The sequence below is a fragment of the Physcomitrium patens genome, chromosome 26 (assembly GCF_059467195.1).
Source record: "Physcomitrium patens ecotype Gransden chromosome 26, ASM5946719v1, whole genome shotgun sequence".
NCBI classification, from domain to species: Eukaryota; Viridiplantae; Streptophyta; class Bryopsida; order Funariales; family Funariaceae; genus Physcomitrium; species Physcomitrium patens.
Genome location: NC_143435.1, coordinates 1526525 through 1553203, shown reverse-complemented (window position 1 = coordinate 1553203; position 26679 = coordinate 1526525). Strand labels below are relative to the sequence as shown.

General features: G+C 39.4%; 3 protein-coding genes across 9 annotated transcripts; 2 read left to right on the top strand and 1 right to left on the bottom strand.

Annotated features, from left to right (window-relative positions):
* Window positions 1-1889: 1889 nt before the first annotated feature.
* Window positions 1890-5544, top strand: LOC112278081 (mitogen-activated protein kinase 4a). Of its 2 annotated transcripts, none has more exons than XM_024511136.3 (7): window positions 1890-2110; window positions 2547-2734; window positions 3160-3289; window positions 3485-3622; window positions 3972-4304; window positions 4506-4689; window positions 4819-5544. In XM_024511136.3, exons 2-7 carry the CDS (start codon window positions 2574-2576, stop codon window positions 4998-5000), a joined length of 1128 nt encoding a protein of 375 aa, XP_024366904.1. In that variant the 5' UTR covers window positions 1890-2110; window positions 2547-2573; the 3' UTR covers window positions 5001-5544. The 2 variants fall into 2 exon arrangements, with proteins under 2 accessions (XP_024366904.1, XP_024366906.1); XM_024511138.3 differs by lacking the exon at window positions 1890-2110 and adding an exon at window positions 2114-2272.
* Window positions 5545-9996: 4452 nt separating this feature from the next.
* On the top strand, window positions 9997-11903 carry LOC112277796 (F-box/kelch-repeat protein At5g15710). Of its 2 annotated transcripts, XM_073531545.2 has the most exons (3): window positions 9997-10781; window positions 11112-11242; window positions 11593-11903. In XM_073531545.2, the coding sequence occupies exons 1-3, from the start codon at window positions 10130-10132 to the stop codon at window positions 11713-11715; spliced, it is 906 nt and encodes a 301-aa protein (XP_073387646.1). In that variant the 5' UTR covers window positions 9997-10129; the 3' UTR covers window positions 11716-11903. The 2 variants fall into 2 exon arrangements, with proteins under 2 accessions (XP_073387646.1, XP_024366294.1); XM_024510526.3 differs by having other exon boundaries at window positions 9997-11242.
* Window positions 11904-13084: 1181 nt separating this feature from the next.
* LOC112277957 (endoribonuclease Dicer homolog 4) lies at window positions 13085-25666 on the bottom strand. Of its 5 annotated transcripts, none has more exons than XM_090248199.1 (28): window positions 25357-25666; window positions 24599-24776; window positions 24342-24455; window positions 23983-24117; window positions 23696-23774; window positions 23060-23124; window positions 22823-22963; window positions 22330-22485; window positions 21826-21949; window positions 21439-21538; window positions 21115-21310; window positions 20563-20723; window positions 20095-20313; window positions 19694-19956; window positions 18977-19248; window positions 18241-18674; window positions 17975-18078; window positions 17622-17824; window positions 17248-17457; window positions 16944-17070; window positions 16551-16801; window positions 16175-16450; window positions 15734-16066; window positions 15280-15484; window positions 14553-15083; window positions 14249-14372; window positions 13966-14117; window positions 13085-13638 (listed from the first exon to the last, which is right to left on the bottom strand). In XM_090248199.1, exons 1-28 carry the CDS (start codon window positions 25452-25454, stop codon window positions 13478-13480), a joined length of 5412 nt encoding a protein of 1803 aa, XP_090104325.1. In that variant the 5' UTR covers window positions 25455-25666; the 3' UTR covers window positions 13085-13477. The 5 variants fall into 5 exon arrangements, with proteins under 5 accessions (XP_090104325.1, XP_090104326.1, XP_090104327.1 ...); XM_090248200.1 differs by having other exon boundaries at window positions 15364-15484; XM_024510859.3 differs by lacking the exon at window positions 13085-13638 and having other exon boundaries at window positions 13696-14117.
* Window positions 25667-26679: the final 1013 nt, after the last annotated feature.

The window sequence follows — 26679 nt, the reverse complement described above, 5'->3', positions numbered from 1 at the left end:
CTCAATTTCTTCAAAATAAAAACATCATGTTAATATCAACAATTAATTAAGTATAAAACTTTTTTTATAAAAAAATAAATTGATAATTTTTTTTATAATTTTATAATTTTTATATTTATACATAAAATATTTAATTTTAGATAACTAGGTTTTATAATAATTTAAGTGTTTACAATACATTTCTTATATATTAAAAAAAACATCTTAATCTATTGTAAGTTAATATTTTGTTTGATATATCTATATAATATGGAAGCTTAGGTATATGACTAAGAGCTAAAGAAGCCTTTTCATTTTTGAAAATCAAAGAATTTGTTAACAACATAAAGCATTGCATAACTTGCAAAAAGACCTCTAGTTTACTATTTGTAAACAACTTTTCCATGTCTAATGACACTAACTTCATCTAGTATATATATATATGTGTATATATACTATGTATCTACTATATATATATATGTATATATACATATGCTATAAGTACTATAAAAAAATAAAAATAATATTAATCAACCTCAATTAAGATCTCTTAGTTTCTTGTTTTTTCTTTTATTATGTTTTTATTTAACAATTTCAAGAAATATTTTCTATCTCAAAGTAATTAATTTTAAAAAGTATTTATGAAAAATATTATAAAATATAAATTTTCGAATCCTAAATTTGAAAACAAATATATGTCAGAAAATAGATTGTATTATTATAAATTAATTGAATTAAATAGTATTTATAGAACAATATTAAGATAAAAAGTACAAATATAATTAAAGTCAAGTATATAGATGTAAATAAAAAAATAAAATATTAAGTAGATATTATCTTGTTGAACCAAGCTTTTTAGATATGGATCGAATTTACAAGGGTCTTTAGATTTGCCATGTGGTCACATAATTTTTTCCAAATAGTTTTTTTGAATCCAAAATGCTTGATATAATAAATTCTTGCAACTTGGACACTTCTCTTCCAAACCTTGTTTTTTTTTCTTTTTCAAAAATTTGTTTGACTCAAGAAATTCTATCTTTATTCTCTTCTTAGTTTATGGTATGCCCAAAAAAAAGAAAAAAAAAAAAAGATAATACTCATTCTCATGAATAATCCCATTGTGTTTTTATTCTTGGTTTGAGAATTTACTTCTAAACACTTAAAAATTGAGACACAAAAGACATAGTTCAAACAAGCTACAAATAAATGTTAAATCAATGACCATGTTGTGAACAAAACTAGGGGAACAATAAAATAAAGTAAAATAAAAATCGCATGTACATAAAGTAGAAGTAATCAACATAGACAGACGGTCAATAGTATTTGTTATTCACAAAAGTGCACTACAAAGAGAGTCACACGAAGTGGAAATGGGGCAAGAAGTGAGGATATGCTTCAACAGTGAAACCCATCGTTGAAGACCCACCTCAACGAATAGCCAGTGTTCCATATCCAGCCAGCAGGTGTGAACGGAACAATCTGAGTTGGAGGAAGTCCAGCTCTTTTGACCTAGAATCGCGGGAATACACGACCCTCTCGGTGATGGAAGAACCAGTGTGCATCTCCGATGGACCACGACTGGCAAACGTCACATTTTAGCTCACGGGAATAGGGCCCGCCGCGACACTTCCCCGCCGACCGAACAGTGGACGAAGGGTGACGAACGAAGGAGAGAAAATTGAACGAGGAGGGAACGTTTCGTCGAAGGGGTGAGGCTTTGCGCGCTTGCTACTGTCGGAGCAGCACGCCATAGCCTAAGCCGTGTGTCGAAGAATCCTGACGGGGCGAGCCATGGCGCCACTTGCTTCGGCGAATGGGACTGTTTGACTTCTTCGCTTCGCCCCCGCCTCGCCCTTCACCCTCCTCTGTTCTTGTCACAGCCTCCTCCTCCGTCTCTGTCTGTTGGCTGGGTAAGTTTTGGGAGTGAGGAGGACGTGGTCATGGAAGAAGAGCCCCCCTCTTTTGTAGTGGACTGTCGGTAAATTGGACCTGGAGCCTGCCGGCTCATCGCGTTTGCTTAGATTGTGGGCGGGTGCTGTTGAAATTCCTTGAACTTGCTACTGGTCGGAAACGCTCGAATTGCGACTTTGATTGAAGGTCTGGTTGTTGCTGCGGTCGGGATCTTACTCAGGTCAGTTTAAAGTTGTGTTGCTTGTAAGGTTGTCTCCCGTGCTGGATTCTAGAGAGGAAGGTGTTTTGTTTGTTACTACATGTAGGGACGCGGCGTTCCTTCGAGTGATTGAACTTTGTTGTGATACCCTTCAGCGTTGCACTCAATTGCAGCTTCTTCACCGTATGCTCCTTTTCAGTGCACGATTTGTTTTGCTGACTTTGACTGTACTCGTGTTTCGGATCCGTACCTTTGTTGTTTTTTGGGTCTTCCAAGTTTCCAACTAGTGAATTGATCGTTTAGTAGCTGTAAAATTTGTGTAACATTCGTATCTTTCTAGGAAAATGGTTTGTCGAGTTTTCCCTATTATACTTGCTGCACTAAGTTAGAAATATTGTTCGTCCAAATCTGTTGTAATCCTATGTAGAAGGTTAAGAGCTTGAATTCTTTTGTGCAGTCTCTTCAATAGGACCTCTGAAGCAGTATGGAGACTAGCAGTGGAACTCCAGAATTGAAAGTTATAAGTACTCCGACCTACGGAGGTCATTACGTGAAATATGTTGTGGCGGGAACTGATTTCGAAGTCACCGCGAGGTACAAGCCACCACTTCGTCCGATTGGGCGCGGAGCTTATGGAATCGTCTGGTTAGAATCCCTCCCTCTGAGCTTAAAGTTGTTTTATTCCATTCTGTTTTCTACCTGAGTTCCACGAGCTGTTGTTAACAGTTCATATGTGCTTCAGTTCCACCGTATTGTCTTCAGAACATTTGGTTTATTGCCACTGCTATAGAGATTAACTCTCTAGAGTTTGTAGTATGCAATCGTTAGGAACTTTGATCAATCTTCTAAAGTCGTGTTTTTCAAACATTCCTTTCTATTGACAGGAATTGGTCTTGTAACCACATATTATATCGTCCGTCTTTATATTTAGTCAGAAGTGATACTCTGCTACTATTTTGTCAGACTCGAGGAGTTATTATTCTAAACCAACTTTGCGGCTTAGCTTTTTATATTCTTTTCCCTTGCAATATCTTCATGGCACTGAACAGAATGGATCCTTGCCTATGCAGTTCACTCTTTGATACCGTTACGGGTGAGGAGGTGGCGGTCAAAAAGATTGGAAACGCCTTCGACAACAGGATCGATGCGAAGCGAACACTGCGTGAAATAAAACTCCTCCGGCATATGGATCATGAAAACGTACTGGCCACGACTATTGAACTTGACATTTTTACTGTGCCATGCACCATCAGGAACTTGTTTAGTTATCCTCTCCTGTTTGCTGTTTACGAGACATCTGCACAAGATTGCTTTAGTGTTGCTTGTGCCACTGAAGTTTTGTGTTTTCTGGTTTCTTGATGTATGAAATTTGATCACCTCCTTGACTTGGAGCAGGTCGTTGCCATTACAGACATCATTCGTCCCCCAACTAGGGAGAATTTCAACGACGTGTACATTGTATACGAGTTGATGGATACGGACCTACACCAGATCATTCGTTCAAATCAAGCTCTCACAGAAGACCACTGTCAGGTTGAGACATATACCTTTAATTAGAGATTTTGGTTGTGTTTTAACTTCTATGCTTGTGACCTGAGTATCGTTAAGATGATGTAAAAGCTAGAAAACTCTAATTTGTCAATGAGACATGATTTTGATTGAAATTTTGTTGCTTGCACACATATCGATCTTGCCAGTATAAATTGATGACTCCACCTTGGGTTTAGCACTGATCGAGTGATATTTGACGATGCTACTCTGATAAGGTATTGAGGCGTTATACATAGAGATTGCAGATGAGTAGAAGGATTTCTATCTCGTCTGTTTCAGGGTCCCTCATTTACCCGGTCAAAGTTCCTAACTATTGTGAATTTGGATTCAGTATTTTCTGTATCAAATCTTGCGGGGCTTGAAGTACATCCATTCGGCGAACGTCTTGCACCGGGACTTGAAGCCCACCAACCTTCTCGTCAATGCCAATTGCGATTTGAAAATCGCAGATTTTGGCTTGGCACGCACTCTCTCTGAAACGGATTTCATGACTGAGTATGTTGTAACGAGGTGGTACAGAGCTCCAGAGCTGCTCCTGAATTGTTCAGCATACACTGCAGCTATTGACATTTGGTCTGTGGGGTGCATCTTCATGGAGTTGCTTAACCGATCTGCGTTGTTCCCTGGGAGAGACTATGTGCATCAGCTCCGCCTAATTACAGAAGTAAGCACGGCGTGTTTTCGGTCCAGTAAAATAATGTTTTCGATTCTGTTTGTATTTATTTATTCATTTCTCTGATGAGGATTAGAAGTTTCCGTTCGTGGCTTGATGTTGAGGTTATTATTGTGTATCTGATTCGTTTCCTTGCAACATCCTGTCACAAACAGTGCCATAGCTGCTTAATCCTGTTCCTCTGAATGGCAGCTCATCGGAACTCCTGAAGATAGGGATCTTGGGTTTTTGAGAAGCGACAATGCTAGGCGGTATATCAAGCACCTGCCTCGACAGTCGCCTATTCCCTTAACCCAGAAGTTCAGAGGCATTAATCGTTCTGCTCTTGATCTTGTTGAAAAGATGCTGGTCTTTGATCCAGCGAAAAGAATCACAGGTACCGATTCAGCAATTCCATCCAGAACGATCTAAACAATTTACAGTTACGTGGTTCCAAGTCAGTTTTTTGAATTTAACTTGATGTTCTTGCATTGTAAGCTGGTTTCTGTTTTTATTTATGGTGCAGTGGAAGCTGCCTTGGCGCACCCTTATTTAGCTTCACTTCATGACATCAACGATGAGCCTGCCTCGGTATCTCCCTTCGAGTTTGACTTCGAGGAGCCCTCTATCTCGGAGGAGCATATCAAGGATCTCATTTGGAGGGAGGCTCTGGATTGCAGCTTAGGTCCTGATGATATGGTGCAGTAACTTCACACTTCATCTCAAGTTGTAAGGCCTACTCTCAATTCTTTAGGTGGCTACAACGCTATCCCGGCGTTGTATGGTTTTGCAACTTATTCCCCCCCGTGTGATTACACTATTGGATTATAGAATGACAATTCGTTAGTTCTTTTCCCTGGCGCTATATCTTTGTCTGCACATTTCATCCAGCAGACATTGTTGCTCGGCATTTTCTATTCATATACTGACGTAACGATCTTGTTTATCTTTTTGCTGATTATGTATAGAATCAGCTCCTATTAAAGAGACAAACCAGGGTGTAATCTCTATTTTTCTTGGAGTAGGTGATGGAACAGCTTCTGAAGCTTCCAAACAGCTGTTGACCTTCATGTTAGAGTGTGCTGTTACTGTAAGAATCGTGAGCTCAATAATGAACAGTAGCATTGTGAATTTGCATCCTGTGGTCACATTTTTCTGAGTTTGTAGGATTATTGTACCTCTCTTAGTTGGGCCGTGAACTTATGCATGAAATATAGCATTTTGATCCTCAGAGGCCACATTCCGTTTTAAACGGTTGTCTCACCTAACCCTTTTATCACCATGTCTATTGGATTGTATGGGACTTAGATGGTGTTCTAGAACCAACCATACACATGTATCAATAGTTTGCAAAGTAAGAAAATGAGCAATAGAATTATTTTCCATAAAAACAACATTAAATCAAAAGTCTCCAATGTGTGTTCAAAAGGGAGAATGTGTTTTGACAATTAAAAGGGAGGAGAATGATATCTTTTGTGCTAAGGAAACTTATTGTGAGAAGGTTGGATATTCCAAAGAGATCTCTTATCATATGCTTTAGTGATATAATAGAAAAAATACAAATCTATCACTGTCATTCAAGCCAGTTAACAACAATTCTACCATTGCCTACTGTACTAAATAGTTTTTTCTGTGGAGTGAAGGAGGTCTAAGAATGTGTTAATTTGGAAGAAATTCCTTGACCCTCTACTAGCCCATTTTCATTCTTCCATCTTATTCTTTTATTATTATTGCTTACAATAGCATTGTCTGTTGTAGAATTTAAACAATATTGAAAAAGAGTTTAAAAAGTGGATTGAGGATTTTGGCATGTAATTGAAGGAGAGTCAAGAAAATTTTATTTTATTTTATTTTATAATGAGATAATGAATGATTAATATGAATGAAAAATAGTAATTATTGCTGAAAGTATGCTTGGATGAATGCAAGTGGTGGCAAAGCAACAAAAACATCTCTTGAGATTAAAAAAGGGAACTACCAGGCAGACACCCCTCTTTTATTGTGTGAGCACTCTCAGTGCCACGTACACCTACATACACATAACAAAACTCTTGTTTACATTTATATATATATATATATATATATATATACACACAATAAAATATTAAATAAAATTTAATAAGCTTAATAATGTAAATAATAAATTATATGAAACATATTATAAAATATTATAAATTTTAATCAGCATAAAAGAAAAAGAAAAAAGAAATATCATTATCCATTACATATGAATGTTTTACTGTAAACAGAAGTTAAACTGTGTGTATGCAGAGGTGCATGGCATGGGGATGGGGGATAAGGTGCCCACATAGTAAAACTGGGGTGTCTAGGTAAAGGTTCTCTAAAAACACTAATATTTCATTTTCAAAAAACATAGTGCAACATATTTATAGTACTTTAATATTTTAAAAAGTTTATGTAATAAAATTATAATATTAATACTATAAATAAATAAATAAATATATATATATATCCTCTTATATAAAAAAATGGTATCTGTCCATCTGTCAACAAAAGAGTTCTCTGCAAGGGGCTCCGTCAGTATAATCAGGCCCCGTTCACACTACAGCCTCATGCTAGACAAAACAACTCCCTGCATGGAGTTCCACTGTTCACACTAGTACCACTTTCACACCACAGCCTTATGGTCGACACACTCCGTGTTCATATTTGAGGAGTAATAAAATGTAACATCATGTATTATGTATTATTATTTTTTTTTAAATATATTGTAATTCTGAGGGTTTGAAAAAATTATTTATCTTTGAAAATGAAAGAATATAATATTTTTTAATTTAGTTAAAAAAATCAACTTTTACTTACAAAAAATGTATGATGATCATTCTTGTCAAATATATATATATATATATATATATATATATAGTGATATCAAGTCAGTAATTAATCTTAAAAAATTTAAATAACAAGACTAATTATGAACATTAAACTAGTTCATATCAACCTTTTTTGCCTTATTGCTTTAATAAATAAATATTGTTTAAATCAACTTGTATTTGTAATTTATCTACAACATGTTTTTAGAATTTTAGAGATGTTGGTTAATAGTGGATGATTTGAATGCCAAGTAAATGAGATAGAATTCAATCCTTCTATAGCTTTTTTTGTCCACAACCTCTTTGAAAAATTAAGGTGCTCCAATTGTATTAATATATTTGTGTTGCAAGAATGACATATAAATTGTGTATAATACAATCTCTTTAGAACTAGTAATGTGCTTGGTATTTTCTTACAAACTTGTTTTCAATACTTTTTTCTCACATTAGAGTTCTTGATTGTCATTGTATTGAATTTAAAATATAGATGATGGATTTAGAACTTTTGTGTAATTGTGGCTATGAAGTTTTTGATAACTATCATGGACATATATATTTACATAGTTTAAAAGAGTTAGATAGAAGTAATTAGAAATAAGTAAATTTGATAATATCTTATGGAGAATCTTCTTAGAAGCTTTATAGACGTGGATTTGACTTTTTGCAAGTTTATAGGTCATTGGTAAGTTGAAAACTTGGCTAATAAGTTGGCCATGTGTGGCACATATTGGTGACTCTTGATACAAGTTGGCTATGTGTTGCACATATTGATGACTTGTGATACAAGTTGGCCATGTGGTATATATGTAGGACATTTAACTTGCAAGTTACATATGTATTCTGCAAGTTGGACATGTATCATAGGTTCTATATAACATTGCAATATAGATCCTAATTAGATTTCATACATGGAAGTAAGAGTGAGGTCTTCTTCACTCTTGTCAACACATTTCTTGTTCTTAGTCTTGTTTCAAGAGTCTATAAATTTCTTTTCTTTGGCAATAACCATTCTAGTTTTAATATTCTACTATCTTTGAGGGAATATCTACTCTATTTAAGTGACACAAGAGTGTATTGACATTTTGATTATTTATAATTCATATCATTGACAAAAACTCAGAATACATTTGGAACATGATAATGTGAGAGTTGTTCAACTTCACAAGATTTTGCAAATTAATAAGACTTTGGTCAACTAAGATTTTACTCATGAGAAATTGTTTGTTTTGAAGACTAGATTTTATTTATTTGTGTTTATGAAAATGTGCCAATTAGAATGTGTTTTAATTCAATACTTTTGATGACAAATTTTGATACCTTTTTTTAATTGAGTTGTCCATCTTTTATTATTTGTCTATAACATACCTTCTTTCTTAAAACAATTTATAGTTTCTTCATAGACCATCTAAGTATAATTGTAAAAATGCTAGTAATAAGTAAAAAGAATCTATTTATTCAGAAAATTTATAATAGTTTCAATACTATTGTTGTTTGTAAGTATTTTCTATTGTACTATTTAACATTGTATCACACCAAATTACACAAGAAAAAATTAAAAATGCTCTTTATAGGAGAATAATAAAATAAAATAAAAATAAACTTTTATCTAAAACCCTAGTTACAATTGTATCAACATCATTTTATAATTATATATTGGTTCTAAAAATACACCTTTTGTTGCTTCAATCTTGTAGAACATCTTCTTAAAAGAAATACCTATATCTTAAAGATCTTTGTTTGTAAAGAAGTTCTTATTTATAGGCTCAAAAGATAATTGGTTTTATTAGACTTGATCAACAAATGTCGAAGATATGCTATTACTAAAATTAGAATAACTTGTAGCACTTTTTGTTCTAAATAAGTGTCTAGAAGAAATTAAGCTTATTCCAAGAGGAGGGAAGTAAAAATGGAGATTGAAGAGGGGCCATGGGTGGGGTGGTATTGATTCACAGAAAAGCACCGAACCAGCGTTTAGCCCATGTCCCTTTCACCGACAATCCACACCGAGACCCCAAAACCCTAAACTTCACCGACACTGGGGCCTCGGTGTCAGCGAAGCGATATCAACTGGAGAACTGCGATCGCTGTGTCGCAATGAGGGCGTCTGTGCGGGCGATCTCGATGGAGCCTTGTGCCAATCCGGGGAAGGATCAATCCTCGCGAGACGATTGGCACAGACATCAATCATAGAGACGAGAGCGGAAGGTCGTGAGCACGAGATCAGGCGGACGCCACAACTGAACCCTCCTCCTCCTCCTCTCTCTTAAGATCCTCATGCGAATTCCATTCCTTTGTCATGTTCCTACTTTCATTTCTCCAATCCTGGCTCTCCGCATCGATGAGCCTCATTCCGTCCCGGTTGTCGCATATCATGATCTAACGGGTTTCGATTTTGGTTGAGTTTCGGGTTCGCTCCTCCCCTATTGATGTTCGGCGTTTAGGTAGGAATGAGATCAAGGTCGTTTGATTTTGAGAGGTGGCTAATTCAATTACAATTTTGTGATGAACCCGGTGTCGATGGAGGTTTTGGGGATTGGTGATGATCGTGTGGTGGGTCGTGAGCGGCTCTCGTAGAATTCGCTCGGACTAGACGCACTATTTGCGAAATTAGGGTCTTCATTTATAGACTCGGAACCATGGCAAGATAATTATCCGCTGGATTTTGTTGAAATTTATTGTCTCGCTTGTTGAATGATGTGTTCGGTTCCATCTTCGGACGCATCTTAAGGAGTAATTCTTCATCAAATGGAGGTAAGCAAAATTTGATTGTTTTCAACTCAGAGCCATAATCACATCAGTGTATTGTCAATTAAATGGGGATCGGTAAAGATGCCCTCAGACGGCTATGATCAGTGAGTGCGAGTGCTCCTAAGAATGTCAAAGACGTTGATTGATTCCAGACCACGAGGTAGAACATATGCTTGAGAGTTTGAATTTACTGTAGACAATTTGAAATGGCCGGTAGAGAGGATAACGAGCTCTGAGCTTCTGGATGATACTCTAATGGGAGCAGTAGCATCCACAAGCGAGGACATTCAAATGGTGGCTATGGACGAGAGTGTGTGGAAATCCCTGCCCGAGGATTTGATGGAGAGAGTTCTCGCATGGCTTCCCATCCACAGTCTGTTCAGGATGCGGTGCGTGTGCAAGCAGTGGAATTCTATACTCTTCTCCGAACGCTTTGTAGCTCGGTACACTCAAGTCTCTCCCCAAAAGCCTTGGATTATCATGTATACAGCCGGGCGCGTCTCATCGGCGTATGACTCCTCGTTGAAGAAGTGGCACGACCTTGCGATTCCCGCAATGTCACCAGAGAAGTGTGTGTTGGCTGCCTCTGAAGGACTGCTTTGCTACGGGAACGAGTTCTTTCCGTGGCCCAATCTCTTCGTGTGCAATCCCATGACTAAGTTTTGGCAGCACCTTCCACCTATGCGTTTCATTAAGACGATCCACGTGGTTGGGATGGTAAATGATAGAGCCTCAAAGTCATATAAAATTCTCGTAGCCGGGTTGTTTTTTGACGAGGCGCACAATGGAAGGCTAGCAACCGAGATTTTCTGTTCGCAGACTAATGCGTGGGCTGTAGGAGGCAAGCCATGGCCGATAATGGCAGCGGCCTGGAAACTCGGAGCTGGCTATGCAGTGTGGAGCATGGGTTCGTTCTACTGTATAACGTTTTCTCCATTTGGTGTAATTGCTTATGATATAGAGAGGAACCTGTGGGATGAAGTCCATGTGAGGATGCCTGCTTGTATCGTGTCCCCTTCTCTGGTAGAGTGCCAAGGTCGGCTCCTGATGGTGGGAGGGTGCGAAGAGGGCAATTTTCTGGGCATCAGAATCTGGGAGCTTGAGAGAATCAAGATGGTGTGGGTAGAGATTGAACGCATGCCTCGCAAGCTACGGCGCGAATTTGTAGAAATGCTCCGTCCCTCTCGTCATTTCTTTGGCTTTGGGAATGGCAACATAATTTGTCTGACCATCTCAGAGAGCTCCCCCGCCGCTGTATTCGATCTGGAAGATCGCACCTGGAAGTGGCTGCCCGGGTGTCCCCGCCTTCCTGATATCAATAATTGGCAGTTGAGAGGCATAAGCTTCGAGCCCCAACTCGATTCATTTGTAATACCAAAACCCCTTCCCCTTCATGCACCTAGAATGATTTGGGTTGGATAAAGGGAGCGGTGCGCTGCCCTTGTAGTGCATATTCTTTTACCGTAATGACTTCCTTGGATGCCAACCCATGCGGCCATTAACATCATGAGGTTGAGGACACTGGCACAAGTGCGATGCTACTTGAATGCTGTTACAAAGCTATTTTCGCTGGAGTCTGCTTTGACGGAATTTGTGGCCACATTGAAGTGGGATCGCATTCTTCTCAACTTGAGTGAGCCCTTAATTTAGTGAGGAACAAGCTGGGACTGTGACATACGCATCACTCTTACGATTGGGTTATGGTTTTGCTGAAACAGAGCCAAAGCAGTTGGGGAAAGGATATTCCATCATCTAAAAACCCGACTCTGGACAATTCCTCACCTGAAAGGAAGGCACCGACTTTGTTGTCTGACATGACAGTGGGTGCTGACCATTCCTAACAGATACAAAGCTGATCCTTTTCTAGCTATTTCTATATTTAGATTTGCAATTTTGACAGTAAACCTTGATTTCCAGATAGAGAATCTGAAGAGTGAAAAAGGTGTGATGTTGTGAATGAAAAGTATAAATATTTCAGAATAACTTGAAGATTTCGAATCACTATAAATATTTTTAATTTTGGATAAATATGCACATGTGCTCTTATCAAAATTTAAAATGTACTGATGTTAATTCTATCTATAATTTAATAGTATATCGAAAATTCTATCTAAAATTCAATATATATATATATATATATATATATATTTGAATCCCATGTTGGCCTTCTTTGTAGGTAAGAAATCCAAGTGTAAACCATGATTATCTTAGAAACTTTTATTCATTCAATGTCCACAAATATGTTATGCAAATGTAAAACAAACCCAATTTTAATGTTGTACTTAAAATCTTACCTAACTTGTATTTTTCGATATTGAATAAACATGAAGTAAAATTTTAACAATGACAAACATATTAAGATCCCAACTTGAAATTAAAACATGTACTATCTGATACAATTCATCACAAATCATCAAACATTAATATAAGAAAATTGGTTGTCATTTAATGCCTAAGCATAAAATTTGATTTTTTTTGTAAAACTAATGGAATTTTATTTATATAAAATTAGTTAGCACGTAATTACTTATTGATGAATTGAAAATGTATGTGTACGTATATGTTGATTGATTGATTTATATTTCTAAATTTTTTTTCCGCATTAACGTTTTTACTTAGTTACGGAGTGTGTTTCACTTGCAAAATATTCAAATTGTCCTCGTTAGTAAGTTTCTTCAAAAACAATCTCAATAGAGATAAATCCTACAGTGTTCCACTGAATCATTGGCTGTTCTCAACCCACCTCATTTCCGGAAGTACCTCTTCCGACTACCCCTGAGTTACGCTGCAATCACTTTATTATCCTCCACAACTTGTGCATGCACTAACCGTGAACCCAGCAACCCTACTTCTAGTTCTAACAGGACTTCTCACACAGGGTCTAGGGTGAAGAAGTCCACTCAAAATAAAGACTTTTCTCACTAGAAGTCTTTGTTGCTCTACCAGGTCGGTGGTGTCGTGTCTCCAAGAAATCGATTGGTGATCCCAAGCATAAGTGCATAACTCATTGGAGTTGAAGCAAATAAGAGTCAGCTCCCACATTCAAAAGAACATAACTGAAACTTGACCACACTAATGAACTGCAGGTAAACACTACCAGCTAGATTCCGTTGATCATAACTCATCATTACCTCAACACTTGCAGCTGGCTTTTTCAAAGTTGAAAGCTAAATTTTCACCGTCTCCTTTGGGACTAATCTACACTGGGTCACCATTAAAAAACAGTTTGCGTAGAAATTTTATTTGGAAGCATTCCCTTCAAAAGCCGCCCACCAACATTGCATAACCTAAATTATGCTAGAGGAAGGACGTTGAAACTGCATATGGTCTTCGTTCAATGATAAAAGGGATTATGATTAGGCGCTCTTATACTCCACGTAAGCTCCACTTCCGTGATCTGGCTGTAAAGCTCAATTAATGAAGAAAACTCGGAAGATATTACTAGGTTGGATGGAGTTTAATGTATCTTATACCACTTCATTTACACAAGAGAGTCCTGAGACTCAAGGTGGATCGATCAGCTGAAGATCAAAAGGCCCAATCTGTTAAACTGAGTCCAGTTTACCAATTAATGAGACCAAAGCAAAAGCTTCTATTTTGACCTCACTTGACCTGCGAGACAGCCTGAGGAGGGGCGAACAAGGATGCTTTGCGCCCTTCCCCAAAACAAAATATGACACGTAACGGGACTACGCGCACCTTTCTTTGTCCGCATACTTCTCTCCAAGCTGTTCTATTTCTTTTTAGCACCCTCCGGCATTTATCTGCTCCGTGCCGCCAAATCGGAAACTATGTCAACAAAAATATCAAATTGAATTCGGTTCTCTGGATGAAAGTGTTGCATGAGCAAATGATTTAAGGGAGCACGCACAGCTGCAAAAATGGTCTGTGGAAATACGTCGCTAATATGACTCAAAGAGCCAAAACGAGAAAACGCATAGCTTTTTCCTGACATTTTCCTGTTTCATCATGAAGATAAACGCCGCACAGTCCGAGTGTTCTCTATCAAAGGGGTGCCTGACCATCTTGAATGGCTTTATAGGGGTAACTTCATGCAATTATGCAACGTCCACTTTGCCTGAAAACTTAACTGATGAAAAACCCTTCTTCTCCAAGCCACTCCAGCAGCCGTGCAGCAGCAGAATCTTTGGCCCCTTTAATATCCCTTTCCACTTCTCCCTCCGCGTCGATCTCAAAGGCTCGTCCACGCAAGATGATTGTTGTTTGGACCATATACAAAAACCTGGCATCCGATCATCGACTTCCAACCATTATTTTCAGCATTCTATAACTACACCCATCATCCCTTGCAGAACGATTCAGAATAAATGAAAAAAACAAACGAGAATGATTGTACTTCTGTAGATGACTTACAAAGGAGCATGACTAACTCCTCCTTTCGAGACCAACGTGTAGACTGGATCCCCCCACCGGTGCTTCATGCACATAGCATTGAGCAAGGACCGCGCTTCACCTTTGACCAATCGCAACCCAACATCTGATAACGAAAATGTTCTTTCAGTCTACATAGAAGTCTCCACTAGAGGACCTCAAACATGAAAGATACTATCGTGATAATGTTCCCTATTCAACTACAGTATTATCGGAGATTAGAATTGCTGGAAATGGGTGGGAAATTGAATGCAAGTACTGTAATTCTTATGGATATGGATTGAACCTGGTGCTGGTCTAAGGTGAGGTGCTGAAGATGTCTGTTTGCTATAACCATCATCCACCCCAGCATGTGACGACGGGAATCCAGAGTACGGATCAGTCGGTACGAAAGTAATTCCAGCAAAGGTAGCATGACCTAAAACCCGCGGCTGATTAGGCACACCATAGGACCTCGAGCCCAGAGTTGGTACGACCGTCGAGGATGTGCTGTGTGAGAATTGCACAGGAGTTACAGCAGTTGACGCTGTTACCGAATTCGGGGTCGAAGGACCAGAAGAAAAGTAATTATTTCTCATGGTAACAGATTTCTTGACTTCTTCACAAAGTTTCTGGAAGTCGCTGTTCTCAGTCACAGGTGGATCCTTCTGCCCTGAAGTGGAAGAAACTTCAGGCTGTGAAGAGCTTGAGACAAATTCTGCTTCGAATGATTTTTCTGCCGATTCAGTTGGAGGAGTAAATTGGAGTTGCTTATCAACAATAGGTAAATGTTCCCCCTTGGTTGTTTGAGGGTTCCCATCTTGTTTAGAGTTCGGATCTGCATTGCAATGCCTAACTACCTCAGTAATCCTCATCGCGACTCAACTAAGGGAAAAGATCAAACAAAGCACAACTCACAAACAAATAACTTAGGTGATCGACTTACAGTAACGTATGGGTGTTCGCGTAAATTGGTTGTTCTAAATTGACCTCAATTGCCAGATTAATGAACTCAAAAGAGATGCTAGCCTTACCGGGAACGGCCGGAGCAAAGTCGACAACTTTTGTTGCACACTTGCCTCCAGCAATCTCAACGGTATTCTTCAAAATTGACGTACCTTCGTCAACGAAGACTAGAGAATGACACCTTTCTTCGGGAACATCGACCAGATCCGAGAACTTTCTGGCATATAAAGCTGCCCGCTCTAGTCGCCTTGAACCATGTTCATAGCCAAGCGTCTAAAAAAAAAGAGCACACGATAAGTTGATGCTCTGGAATTGACGATGATCAAACAACCACAACGTAATGAATCTCTTATAAATTTTAAATCTGGATATCAGAGTTGATGCGGATGTACTACTGTTTACAACAGACCTCACATGCGTCCAAGTAGAATAAATGATATGTTAACCAGGATGTTCCACATCACTCCACGAAATCATCAGGCTGAAGCAAATGCAATTGAAGAGCCCATGAAAGTGTTTGACCTTAAGAGTTTCAAGAGCCTGGATCGCAGCAACTTTCCTCGCACTCTTCTCATCTGGCTTACGACCAACTCCCGTAATCGTCTCATCTTTCAATTCAACTGTAACAGTCATGTCGAAGTCTCCCATGGCTTCCCGTTTCTTCTTGTAATTCGGTTCACCAAACTTTTCAGTTTGACACAACTCCCACAGCTCACGAATGGGTTCAAGCCGCAGCGTTGCTGGTGTAACCAAAGGCTTTAGGAGTTGCTTGAAAACGTTCCATACAGTGTCCAATTTATAGCCAGAGTCCAAAAACACTGCTCCTGCTAACGACTCCACTAAATCGCTCAACACCTGCATAGAGGAGCAATTAGATGCTTACTTAACAAGAAGGCTTCGGAAAGAGCACAAACATCATGTGCGAGTGTGAAAGAAAAATTGATGCAACATGGGAATACTTACTTTGGGACCACTATCACCGTTCCAGCCATGACACTGAGCATCAGTCGTAGAACCATGCACGTACTTATCCACCCTGGCAGCAAGATCACTTGAATTGTGAAGCAGGTATAGATGAAGGTTATGCCGTACAGCCACTCGTGCAAAGCACTCGTTGTTCACAGCGGCCGACCGCAAGTCTGTGAGCAATCCAGGGTCCCGTTTCAAATTTGCCGAGTTCGCATAGAAGTGCTTGGTAATCAGGAAATCAAGCACAGCGTCTCCTAAAAACTCCAGCCTCTGCGTCGACAAAGCCCATTGTTAATGCAACTGGTAACTTGTTTTCAGCTAGCCACACCGGGTTCAAACTCACTGATAGTAAACTCACAGATGAATTTACCTGATAACAATCACCACTGTGACGACGACATGAGGCATGCGTCAGTGCTTCCACTAGCAGACCCTTGTTTTGAAACTTATAATTTAACAGTATCTCTAATTCGGAAACCTTAGCTTCTGACAGAAGCTCCAATTGCCCGTGTACGCGAGTTCGGGCTTCTTCCCTGATACTAGAAGAAACACCAACTTCACAACCAAGCCATCCCATCATGGCCTGTGCGGCTTCCACACCGCCATGAATATAATGAGCACCTACACAATAATTATGAAAACATTACATTCATTATCAAAAGAAAAAACATAAGATACATGTTAAATAGTATGATAACTCTTCATGAGATGCGAATGAAAACAGGCCATAAGAAAACAATTTTAGTGACTCTGACTCTCTTACCAATAAGGGCTTCAAACACATCAGCTATGGTCTTTCCTTGCAAGGGTGGTAATTTACACTGTGTCTCACGAACGCGCCCAGGTGTTGCCCACTCTTTTGGCGAGAATTGAGTATCTCGTATGTAGTTCTTAACAATACCAACAAAGGAAAAAGTCACGAAGCTGGAGCAAAGATTTTATAGTAAATATACTTTATATTGTACGAGAATATGGATATATGGTTGATGTACTTCAGAAACAAGATTGATCATTATTTCAAACTGCTTGTAAGTAGACCGGGTAGTATCCCTACAGCTCTTACTGACCATGATACCTCGCTCTCTGCCAAGTCTCTCTAGCATCTTATTGCATATAAGATTCGTGCGTCGCTTCGACAGTTCGCCTTCGTCCAATCTGTTGTGGAGAAGAAAAAGACGCTCACTGACAGAAACCTCGAGGAAGGCATCCCCTAGTAACTCTAAACCTTCTAAACTGAAGCTCTCTTGACACTTGCTTGTTGTAATTGCTTCCAGCATCTGCTCAGAACAATACACTTATCATCATAAGCTGAACAGTTCTTGCAATCTAAGGATGGGCAAACGAAGCATTTCACAAACCACAATCTGCTAAAACTACATGTCTTCCGCAAGCCCAACAAAATTAATGCTCAAATGAATAATTATGTTAAATACGACATTACCAGATTTGCGGGCACTGGAGACGAGTGGGGGGATGGAAGGCTTTTCCGAAACTGTACAGCAAGAAGAAGTCCTTCAAGACGATGCATAAAAGAGGGTAACAGCGAGATTCCGTTAGTCAATGCACAGGAGAGGCCCTTAACCATTATTTTGCAAAGCTCAAGTGGCAGTTCCACTAACGACTCGGTCTTCTGCTCTTCTGCAGCTGCATAAACCAACGTGGCGATGTAAGCACATTCAAGGCACTAAATCTCAGATTGACACTTACCCTATACGAGATTTTGCAATAGCTGGAGATTCATACTTGAGTAACATGGCAAATTTGTGGGGAGGTAGAATCCCATGAACAACGAACCTGGGCGCTCGCTTGTGGTGCGCTGAGTCAAGAGATTATTAACCTGAATCAGTGGTTTGGCCTTCAACATTGGTTGCTCAACAAAATTCAATGTCCTATTGTGCCTGACGTACATATGAAAAGCGAATATTCATAAATTATGAGTAACAGAATAGCATCAACTTAGATTAATCGGGAGTACAGAAAATTTCATGAAGAAACTATCAAATGTTAATAGAAAAATCCAAACAAGAGCTCTTTCTGGAATGGACGTGCTGACAACTTACTTTTTCAAATAATAATCTGAATAAGAGTTGTATTTGGAAACTTTCATGATCATGGGACTCTGACCATTCATATCAGGAATCAACTCCCTTGCACAATAAAGGCACCGTTTACCCGTGTGCTCAGTTTGGATCAGTGAGTTTGTCACATGTTCAACTGGAAAATATCCATCGATCAATCTGAGCAATGAACTTCTAGGAATCTCTGAAGGAACCTCTTCAAGAGTATTATATCCTTTCATCACGTCTGAAATCAGATCTTCAATACAATCCCAGTCAATTGACAGGGGAAGTGCGTCTTGTTTCTCCTTCAGGGGAAGTAGAAGATACAAGCGATTGGAATTCCACTCGCCAGAAAGTTCGATATTGGGAACAGGCGGTTTTTGATCTAGGACAGAACTGAAGATACGCTCTTGGAACGATTTAGCATTCCGTAGCTGCACCAAAGCATCCCTTAGTTAACAATAAGAGAATTGAACAAGCAGGTAAACTCTACTGGTTTTAGACTTCATAATATCAAAAAAAATCATGAATGAACTCCAGTTGAAGTTTTAGTACAAAGAGTTCGGGATGACTCTACAAGGTATCTCACGAGTTACCTTCCAACGTAATGAATACCCAATCTACTTCTTAAATCCGGCATTTACAGAACACATCCCAGCTTCTGCATAGAAATCTCAGCTTATGATATTTATCCGGAAGAAAATGATATAAGAAACACGAAGAAAATAAGAATCACCTGATCAGGTTCAAAAAGAATAGTTCCACAGGGTGAGCATTTAGCATTCACTAGTCTTCTGTTACTGAGCTGCAATTCCACTTCAATAGACCCAGCCTCAGGTCCCATGTCTGCTTCCAAAAATAATCCAAAATTTACGTAAGCTCTGTCATTGGGAGTGGCTACGAAGGATATCGCATAAGCATGTAACTCAACGCTGTTGAGCCCGGATCCCCAGGTACCACTGAAAGCATCTGGAACAATTATTGAGCGTGACGGAAGTGGATCTCTCCCTGCAAAAATAAAAAGATGGAAACAAGGCCGTAAATATGAGATCATGGTAGAAAAGACGAGCAATCAAGTTGCTAGTAGAAAATCCAAGGGGGTGTAACCCAAATAGGGTCACTGCCGAAAGCGCTGAGCGATGAGATAAACTCAAAACGGTCACTTCGTTCAAATCATGATTCAGTAATCTGTGTCCCAAATAATGGCTCAAACCAGTAAGAGCCTGAAATAGAAGAAGGCTGAATTTTTTGTACTTGGTCAGAACCAATGTGTGTGGAGGTAACTCATGGCCTATGTGAAAAGATGTGTGAAGTAAGAACCAATCCTTTATGTTCACGGAATCTATTTTCAAAAAACAGAGCTACTACCAGCAATTGAACAGAGGAACACGAACCCAAGATTATGAGATATGACAGCGGCAGTCGCACATATAAAGATTTGGATATGCTTTACCTGTAGTTGAATTTGATTCTGGAGCAATAGCGTCAAGAGAATACGCATTCTCCTTGGACTTGAGGAGAAGCAACTCAGTCAGAGCCCCAGCATCGTAAAGGCGCTCGCAAGCAATCAAGCAAGCAACCCGTTTTGCATCAGCTTGAGAAGAAACTGGCCGCCCTTCCACACTTTGAACTAACGCATCTGTAGGAAGCTTGATAGTACATTTTACTCCCGAACCATCCTCACTGTAACTAAACTGGGGAGTTGGCGTGTAGAAGCTGCATCAACGGTTACCGGTTTATTTCATCAACGGATGCCCGAGTTATGGAACATACTGCACATCAACATGTCCACGTATCCTAACGACACCTGAAGTTGATGTACAAAACAACTGAAATTATCCGCTTGGAAATTACCTATCGTGGGCAAGTCGTGCACAATACTGGTGTAGTAAAGAAACACTACAAAGTGTGCTCATCGTTGCTCCGGTACTCTCAACTCGGAAAGTTTCGATCGTTGAAGTTTCAGGTGCTCCAACATCCTCAGCATTTTTAATCCGGCTCAGGACTTCCTCTTTCATAGATTCCTCAGTCAACAAGAACTGCTCGAGTCGCTGGCTTTGCTCATTGTTACCCCTAGAGAACAAGCTCATATAAACCACAAGAAATGATTTGTTCATGTCTGGATGCACACAGTGATACAATCGACCTAAAGATATCTCATTGTTTCAAAATAAAAATCCAGAATCATTCCGCAAGTGAACTACACATACTACCCCAGCAACCAACATATTTTTGTTTCACTAATCCAAGTTGGTCTGCACAACTGAATGAACCTGGCAAAGTGGCACGACGCTAATCACTATTTATTTGGAAGATGATTACCTCTCAATAAGATATATGATAGTAGACTTCAGACAACGAGCTCGGCCCCTGGATTGAATCAGGCTGCAGGGTGTATTTGGAAGATCAAATCGAATAACCAGATGGCAATTTTGAATGTCGAGACCTTCTTCTGCTACATTTGTTGACACCAACACATTCACCTACACAATTCCGCCGCTGTCTCCTCTTTAAAACATCATCATCGCAGCAAAACGCATGAGAGGTGAGGCCAAATTCAGGGCTGGAACAGTTATCTACAAGACTTGTTCCCGCCATAAAACTTTCCACGATTGTCATTTTTTTTTTGTCTTTTGGCGCTGATTTCTTGGCTTCGTTTAATTACGAATTATGATCCACCCACACATTTATGACGAGCGATTTTGTACTCTAAAATCTTACTTCTTTTATCAATTAAATTCACAAAATCGTTCCTCTAATTTTATGGTCAACCTCAAAGCATGAGAACTTGAACTTCTTCCAAAATGCTTCCAAACTATCATGACCTCGCAACAGTTCGCACAACTTGGCAGCCACTACACCAATGATACCAACCTCGCCGTTTCGAAAGGATTCCACAACATTTTGCTGATGCTTATGGTTCATATCATTCGATCCTGAATTTTTTCCAGCAAGTGACTGGAAACGAAACGCAGGTGATAGAACTTCAATGCTGCTCAACAGGCTGGCCAGGACGCGAGTCGTGATTTTTCTCTCTACAAAGATAATGCACCTCATCTCGTTTGTATCCCTACAGTAGCAACACAATCATAAGTCCAACTCGACAACAAGAGACGTTTCAAAAACAAATTAATTTAAATACAAGCAGAAGACAGGCGAGGTCAATTCAGCAAAAAATATCGATGTGTAAATACAAACCTGCAACGTTCTAGGACGTTAATCAACAACTGGACTTTAGAGGAAAGATTCTGTATGTTGGCTGCTCCATCAGGCACAGCACAGGAAGTTGCTTCGACTTCTGATAAAACCACATGCAAGCAGTTTCAATCTATACAAAATGTACCTCAAACACCTCAGTTTTCTACCACTTGTTCAGTACAATAGGCTCAAGGTTGCCAAAACGTAGTCAGGTCGAACACGTTTCAGAAATGCGAGCAACTTTTGGAGGTTCAAGTCTAAACAGCCTTGCTGAATTCTTATTGGAATGAATAAAAGTCGCTAAGGCCGTACGGTTGTCAAGCACAATCTTTGAAAATAGATAGAACAATAAAATAAGCCAGGAAGAAAAAACAGGTAGCGAACTACCTTTGGATAAAAACGAGTTTAGAGCGTTGAGTATTTTGCGAAGCATATCTTTCTTGCCCTCTGAATTCGAATCTAACTCAGGGTCGCAGTCACTGTCATACTTATGAAGGAGGATTTTCACTGCCTGGAATGCAACTAGTATCGAAGCTTAGTCGAACACATTATGTTCATATTAGGAGGAACTATGTCTCACTACATACCAAAAGAAGAAGACACAGTAGCATAATGTGCCAAGACTCTCACATCATTTTTTTTTTGCATATGCTTTCATGGACCTAGAGAGTTAGACAGTAGAGTTAATTACAACTTAAACAGCAAGAATTGTGGCAAAGGAAAACGGAACGGTGTGATTTAAAATTTATACACTTGAAAGTTACCTCATGATTAAGTTATGGGTTCTAGTACTCGGGAGCATTTCCAATTAAGGATAACGTTCTGGATTAAGGTTCTAAGATTCAGTGGGACACAGACTACACAGAAATGAGCACTGGGTCAGAATATTACTTCATAGGCGCACCGAGGACCGAGCTCAGTTGCACAATAGCCTAGGGAATTGCAAAGCTTCTTCACATTTTTTACCCTTTTCTTTTCCACACCACTGCACAGCTCACCAAGTAGCTCCCCTTCACATCCCGAAGTACCCAAGAGGGTCCCTATACACTATCCAAGTAGCGCAAGAATTTCTTAGCAATTCAAGAACAGAAATACAATATAAGCCAGATCCATGACATCCAAAACAAACAACAACAGACGCCAAGGAAGACATACAATATTCAAAAACAGAAACCTCAAGGCAGCCAAAGATTGCATTTCAATCATTACCTAGAATATTACCAATAAAAGAAAAGACTATTTTGAGAATCCTAGTATCAGTTCAAATGCTACCATAAAAACTCCGGCACAGCCAGCCAAAGCTTTAGAGTCTTCGAACTACAGTTCATACACGGAAAATTACTGAGCGGAGTAACCAATGAGCGAGAGGCGAATTGACAAATACCTCCTTTTGCAGATCAAAGAGTAGCTGGCAGAACTTCAGAGTTACAGGATTTGGCGTTTGAGCAGATTCATAATATTCCGATTTATGATGAGGACGGGGAACTACAAGATCTAACTCTGAACTCTCTTTCACGGTGTGCAACTGGAAGAAATTGGCAATTTCAGAAGTTAGCAAATGTGGGTGCTCTTCAAAAGGATGTCAGAATAATGTGAATCCTAATCCCAAAATGCACTTTACCTTTGCGTGTAGCATACGCTCGATTTTATCAATTTTTGTTCTGATGGAATCCCCTTGACAATTAACTGCACATGTCAGTTCCTATGCATTAGGCACCACTAGATATCCGGTTAAAACTTCAACAACGAACTGGCACTTCGGAAGTTTTACTGATTCTAAAATTCAATTGTGGCGCAACGATCGACCAACCGAAAGTGAGAGAAATTTTTTAACCCAATGAAAAGCTTAACGTGAAGAGCTACAGATGCATCGCAGAATCCGTTGTATGTAATTACGCACACACAGTTCTCAGTTCTCAAATATAAGACAATATTCAAGAAAAAAATCGACGACAAAGCCGTCGCTACGAAATGAGGTGAAAAAATCGTAGTTGATTGACCAATCTTACAGTGAAGAAAGTGTCGTAACACAGAGAATAAATTAGAAAAACATAGTCAACAAAACCTGAAGAGACAACAGGATTGAACAGAAAAAAGTTGGAAGCAAGGTCATATTCCTATGAAGTACTCTTACAACTTCAAGCCTTGACCGACAGCTAACCCCATAATTCACATCAATAAACATGTAACGCTTATCTAAATAAGTTCTTAACAGGAATCATACACAATGCAGTTTCGAATCAGTTCCTGATTATACCTTTTCCATTAATAGGGGACGCAGTCATTCCTAGTATCCGAGGGAGCCGATATAAATCCTCCTTGCCATGGTAAAATTCCTATTCACACGTCCCGAAACAGGCTCCAGTGAACAACATGAAACGCACGGGAGATAAATTCAGAACCCAATAAACAACTTTGGCTACAGTTCATGAACAAGTTTTGAAGAAATGATGATTTCGACCCAGCTTTTGATTTCGTGGAGTTGATGGAATTTAAGCACCTAAGTACTTGAGAAAAGGAAGGATAGAACATTGGAAGTGATACCTGCATTATGTTTGCATAGGGGTGATGACTATGTGCATGGTGACACTCGTCAAAAATGAGGAGCTCTATGCAGTCCATTCTCATAAAACAATGATGCAGATTATGTAGTAGAATTGCCGGAGTCATTACAAATATCTGCATATAAACCATGTGGTTGCAGGCATCACAAATCGTGAAATTTCGACAAGTTAGATGGATATCCAAAAGCCATTAAATTTATCAAACCTCTGCCCTTCCAAATCCTGCAACAAGAAAGATGATAGAGTCCAAGTTCACTAGTCAAAGACGGTAAATCGATCAGCTTTCGCTACACGATTATCTGAGGAGAACAGTTACTGAGCAAACGGCAAGTAACAAACCTCCGTATTTTCAAGTTCCGCCTCCCAGGCTTTAGAGTTCCACGCGTTGTTATTCACCTCTCCATAATATTCCCCCACTTTGAAGTTCGTATATCTTTTAACCACTCTGGCTTGCTGGCGCAACACCAGCCAACAACATTTTCCTGACAATTAATTTGATTTACAGCAAGCTATCCTGCTGAAGTACAGCTGAAATAGAAGTTTGTAAAAGGTAAAAAAGAGTTAGAAACAGGATAAGAAGCCATATATCATGCTACCTGCTGAACGAGAGGCACAGAGGGACAAAGAAAGACGGCAATTCGTGTGCTGGGCTTTCGAATGAGATCAGCAATGTGCTGCAGCAGCATCACAGCTACATGCGTTTTCCCACATCCTGTCTCCAGATACACGATTATATCCTCCTTCTTCGCTCGCTCCAGCGCCTCGATCTGGTAACTGCAGCACCGAAGGTCCCCCCAACCACTTAATTCAAACACAACAGTGTACTCGTTAGCGTACTGGCCTCGCCAGCTTGACCCGCAATATTACATTCCAGCTTTCCAACGCCTTCACCAGAAGGCTACAGCTACCTTCGAAATGCTGAGGTCGTCATGAAAATAACGAATTACAAGCGAAATCAATCATAACAAAGTAGCTATCGTTAAATTATTTACAAATTCTTGTTCCATGTGCAAATAACTAGCCAAGAAACTTCCAAAAACTACAGCGCTATCTCTAGTTCCATAATATACACCATATCGCAATCAATATAACCTCATCCTCTCGTAAGTGGGCGTCTTACGAGGCGATTGTAAATTACGATTCATTTCTTCACCTCCAACCCGCAGATTACTACAATTTTCAGAATCAAGAAAGAAAAAAGACATGCACAAGCAATCGCTTGATCGTCACTCCTCCGCCAGTAGCGACGTCTAAGAAAAAGAACATCTGTATTAACGAAATTTCAACCACTGGCAATCGGCACTGCAAAGAAAACAACAACAACAACAACAACAACAACAACAAAAATACTGACCCGCGAGGCGTGAGGACATTCGGAAGGGCGTCAAACTCATCCTCTCCTTCCTGATCGAGAGGCAGAACTGAGTTGGCAGCTGCAACAGAGGAAGCCATGATCGGCTCTCTCACCTTGCGCAACGAACCAAACGAGGAACTGAAATCCGAAACCTAAACAATTCGACAGCGAAGAGATTGGCGAAAAGAGCTCTCATGAGTCACGACGGGGAGTAACTGCAGAGGATCATCAAACCACGGACGCATTGCAATCAAATCGGGACGGCAATCGGACAAATTGCGAGGAGGCTCCAACGAGGAAGAGGTCGGAGGGGAGCTGTTTGGGGAGCTTGTCGGAGTAGTAGCAGTACTAGTGGAGCCTCGAGATGTCACCACTCCCCTACGAAAGCCCTCTCACTTTCTGTCCCTCTTTGCCGTTTCGTTCGTATCCTCGCCTTTCCTGTCCTTTTACTTGCCTTTTTCGTCCTTTTTTCGCCTTTTCGTTTCCTCGTTCACTCTCACGTTCGTCTCCCGGTTCGTTCATCGAATACTTCAGTCGTTGGTCGGATTGTGCTTTCGCGCTTCCTTTTGTTGGTCGTGGGTGCAGGGCTCTCTCTCAGGGCACTTGGCGATTCACATCCCCACTCGGAGGCTGGTATCTTGCGGAACAGAGCAGGAAAATCTTTATTATCGAGGGCCTATCTGCCGTGATTCGGTGCATTTCTTCATCATATTTCAGCTCCTTGTACCATCCAAGGTCCATTAACGTGCAAATGGAATTGGGGACATCTTTCGTGCTGTTTCCTCCTTTCTTTTACTTGCATCAGTTGTGCGAGGTGAAGTTTCACATGTGTTGGCATGACCACTGTATGGTACAGATACAAATAAATAAATATATATATATATATATATATATATTTATATATTTCTATATTGTTATGTACCTGAATGTTATGACTTTATTGAAATATTCACAACCTTTCCAAATATGCTGTCAATTGAAATGATACTAAAAAAACCAAGATTCCATGAGGATGATATTTAATAATAGCACCTTAATATACATAAATGTGGGGAGTAGTTAAAAAATTATAGTTGTTTACATAACATTTAACTGAAATAAGGTTGTTTAATTTCATTAGTATGAATATTAGATGAAGTTGAAGATGATTTTAAAAACTGTTTGTTTTAGAAGTTTTGAAAGAATTTTATAATTACAGCTATCAACTACAATGCCAAAAACTTGTGATATTCTCAAATAAGATATGATGTATTTAAATAAATTGACATATTTTTTGTGTTTTTTACATGGATGATAAAAATATAAATCTATAGAAATTAAAGA

What these genes read in the sequence shown, in the direction of transcription:
- LOC112278081 (XM_024511136.3), top strand. Translation starts at nt 2,574, where the DNA reads ATGGAGACTAGCAGTGGAACTCCAGAATTGAAAGTTATAAGTACTCCG. An exon ending in TCACAGAAGACCACTGTCAG is followed by an intron (nt 3,623 to 3,971) that starts GTTGAGACATAT and finishes ATTTGGATTCAG; the next exon opens with TATTTTCTGTATCAAATCTT. An exon ending in TCCAGCGAAAAGAATCACAG is followed by an intron (nt 4,690 to 4,818) that starts GTACCGATTCAG and finishes TTTATGGTGCAG; the next exon opens with TGGAAGCTGCCTTGGCGCAC.
- LOC112277796 (XM_024510526.3), top strand. Translation starts at nt 10,130, where the DNA reads ATGGGAGCAGTAGCATCCACAAGCGAGGACATTCAAATGGTGGCTATG. An exon ending in AGCCCCAACTCGATTCATTT is followed by an intron (nt 11,243 to 11,592) that starts GTAATACCAAAA and finishes TTGCTGAAACAG; the next exon opens with AGCCAAAGCAGTTGGGGAAA.
- LOC112277957 (XM_090248199.1), bottom strand. Translation starts at nt 25,454, where the DNA reads ATGGCTTCCTCTGTTGCAGCTGCCAACTCAGTTCTGCCTCTCGATCAG. An exon ending in ACAGTGGTGATTGTTATCAG is followed by an intron (nt 16,451 to 16,550) that starts GTAAATTCATCT and finishes TTGTCGACGCAG; the next exon opens with AGGCTGGAGTTTTTAGGAGA. An exon ending in GGAGTTAGTCATGCTCCTTT is followed by an intron (nt 14,118 to 14,248) that starts GTAAGTCATCTA and finishes ATCGGATGCCAG; the next exon opens with GTTTTTGTATATGGTCCAAA.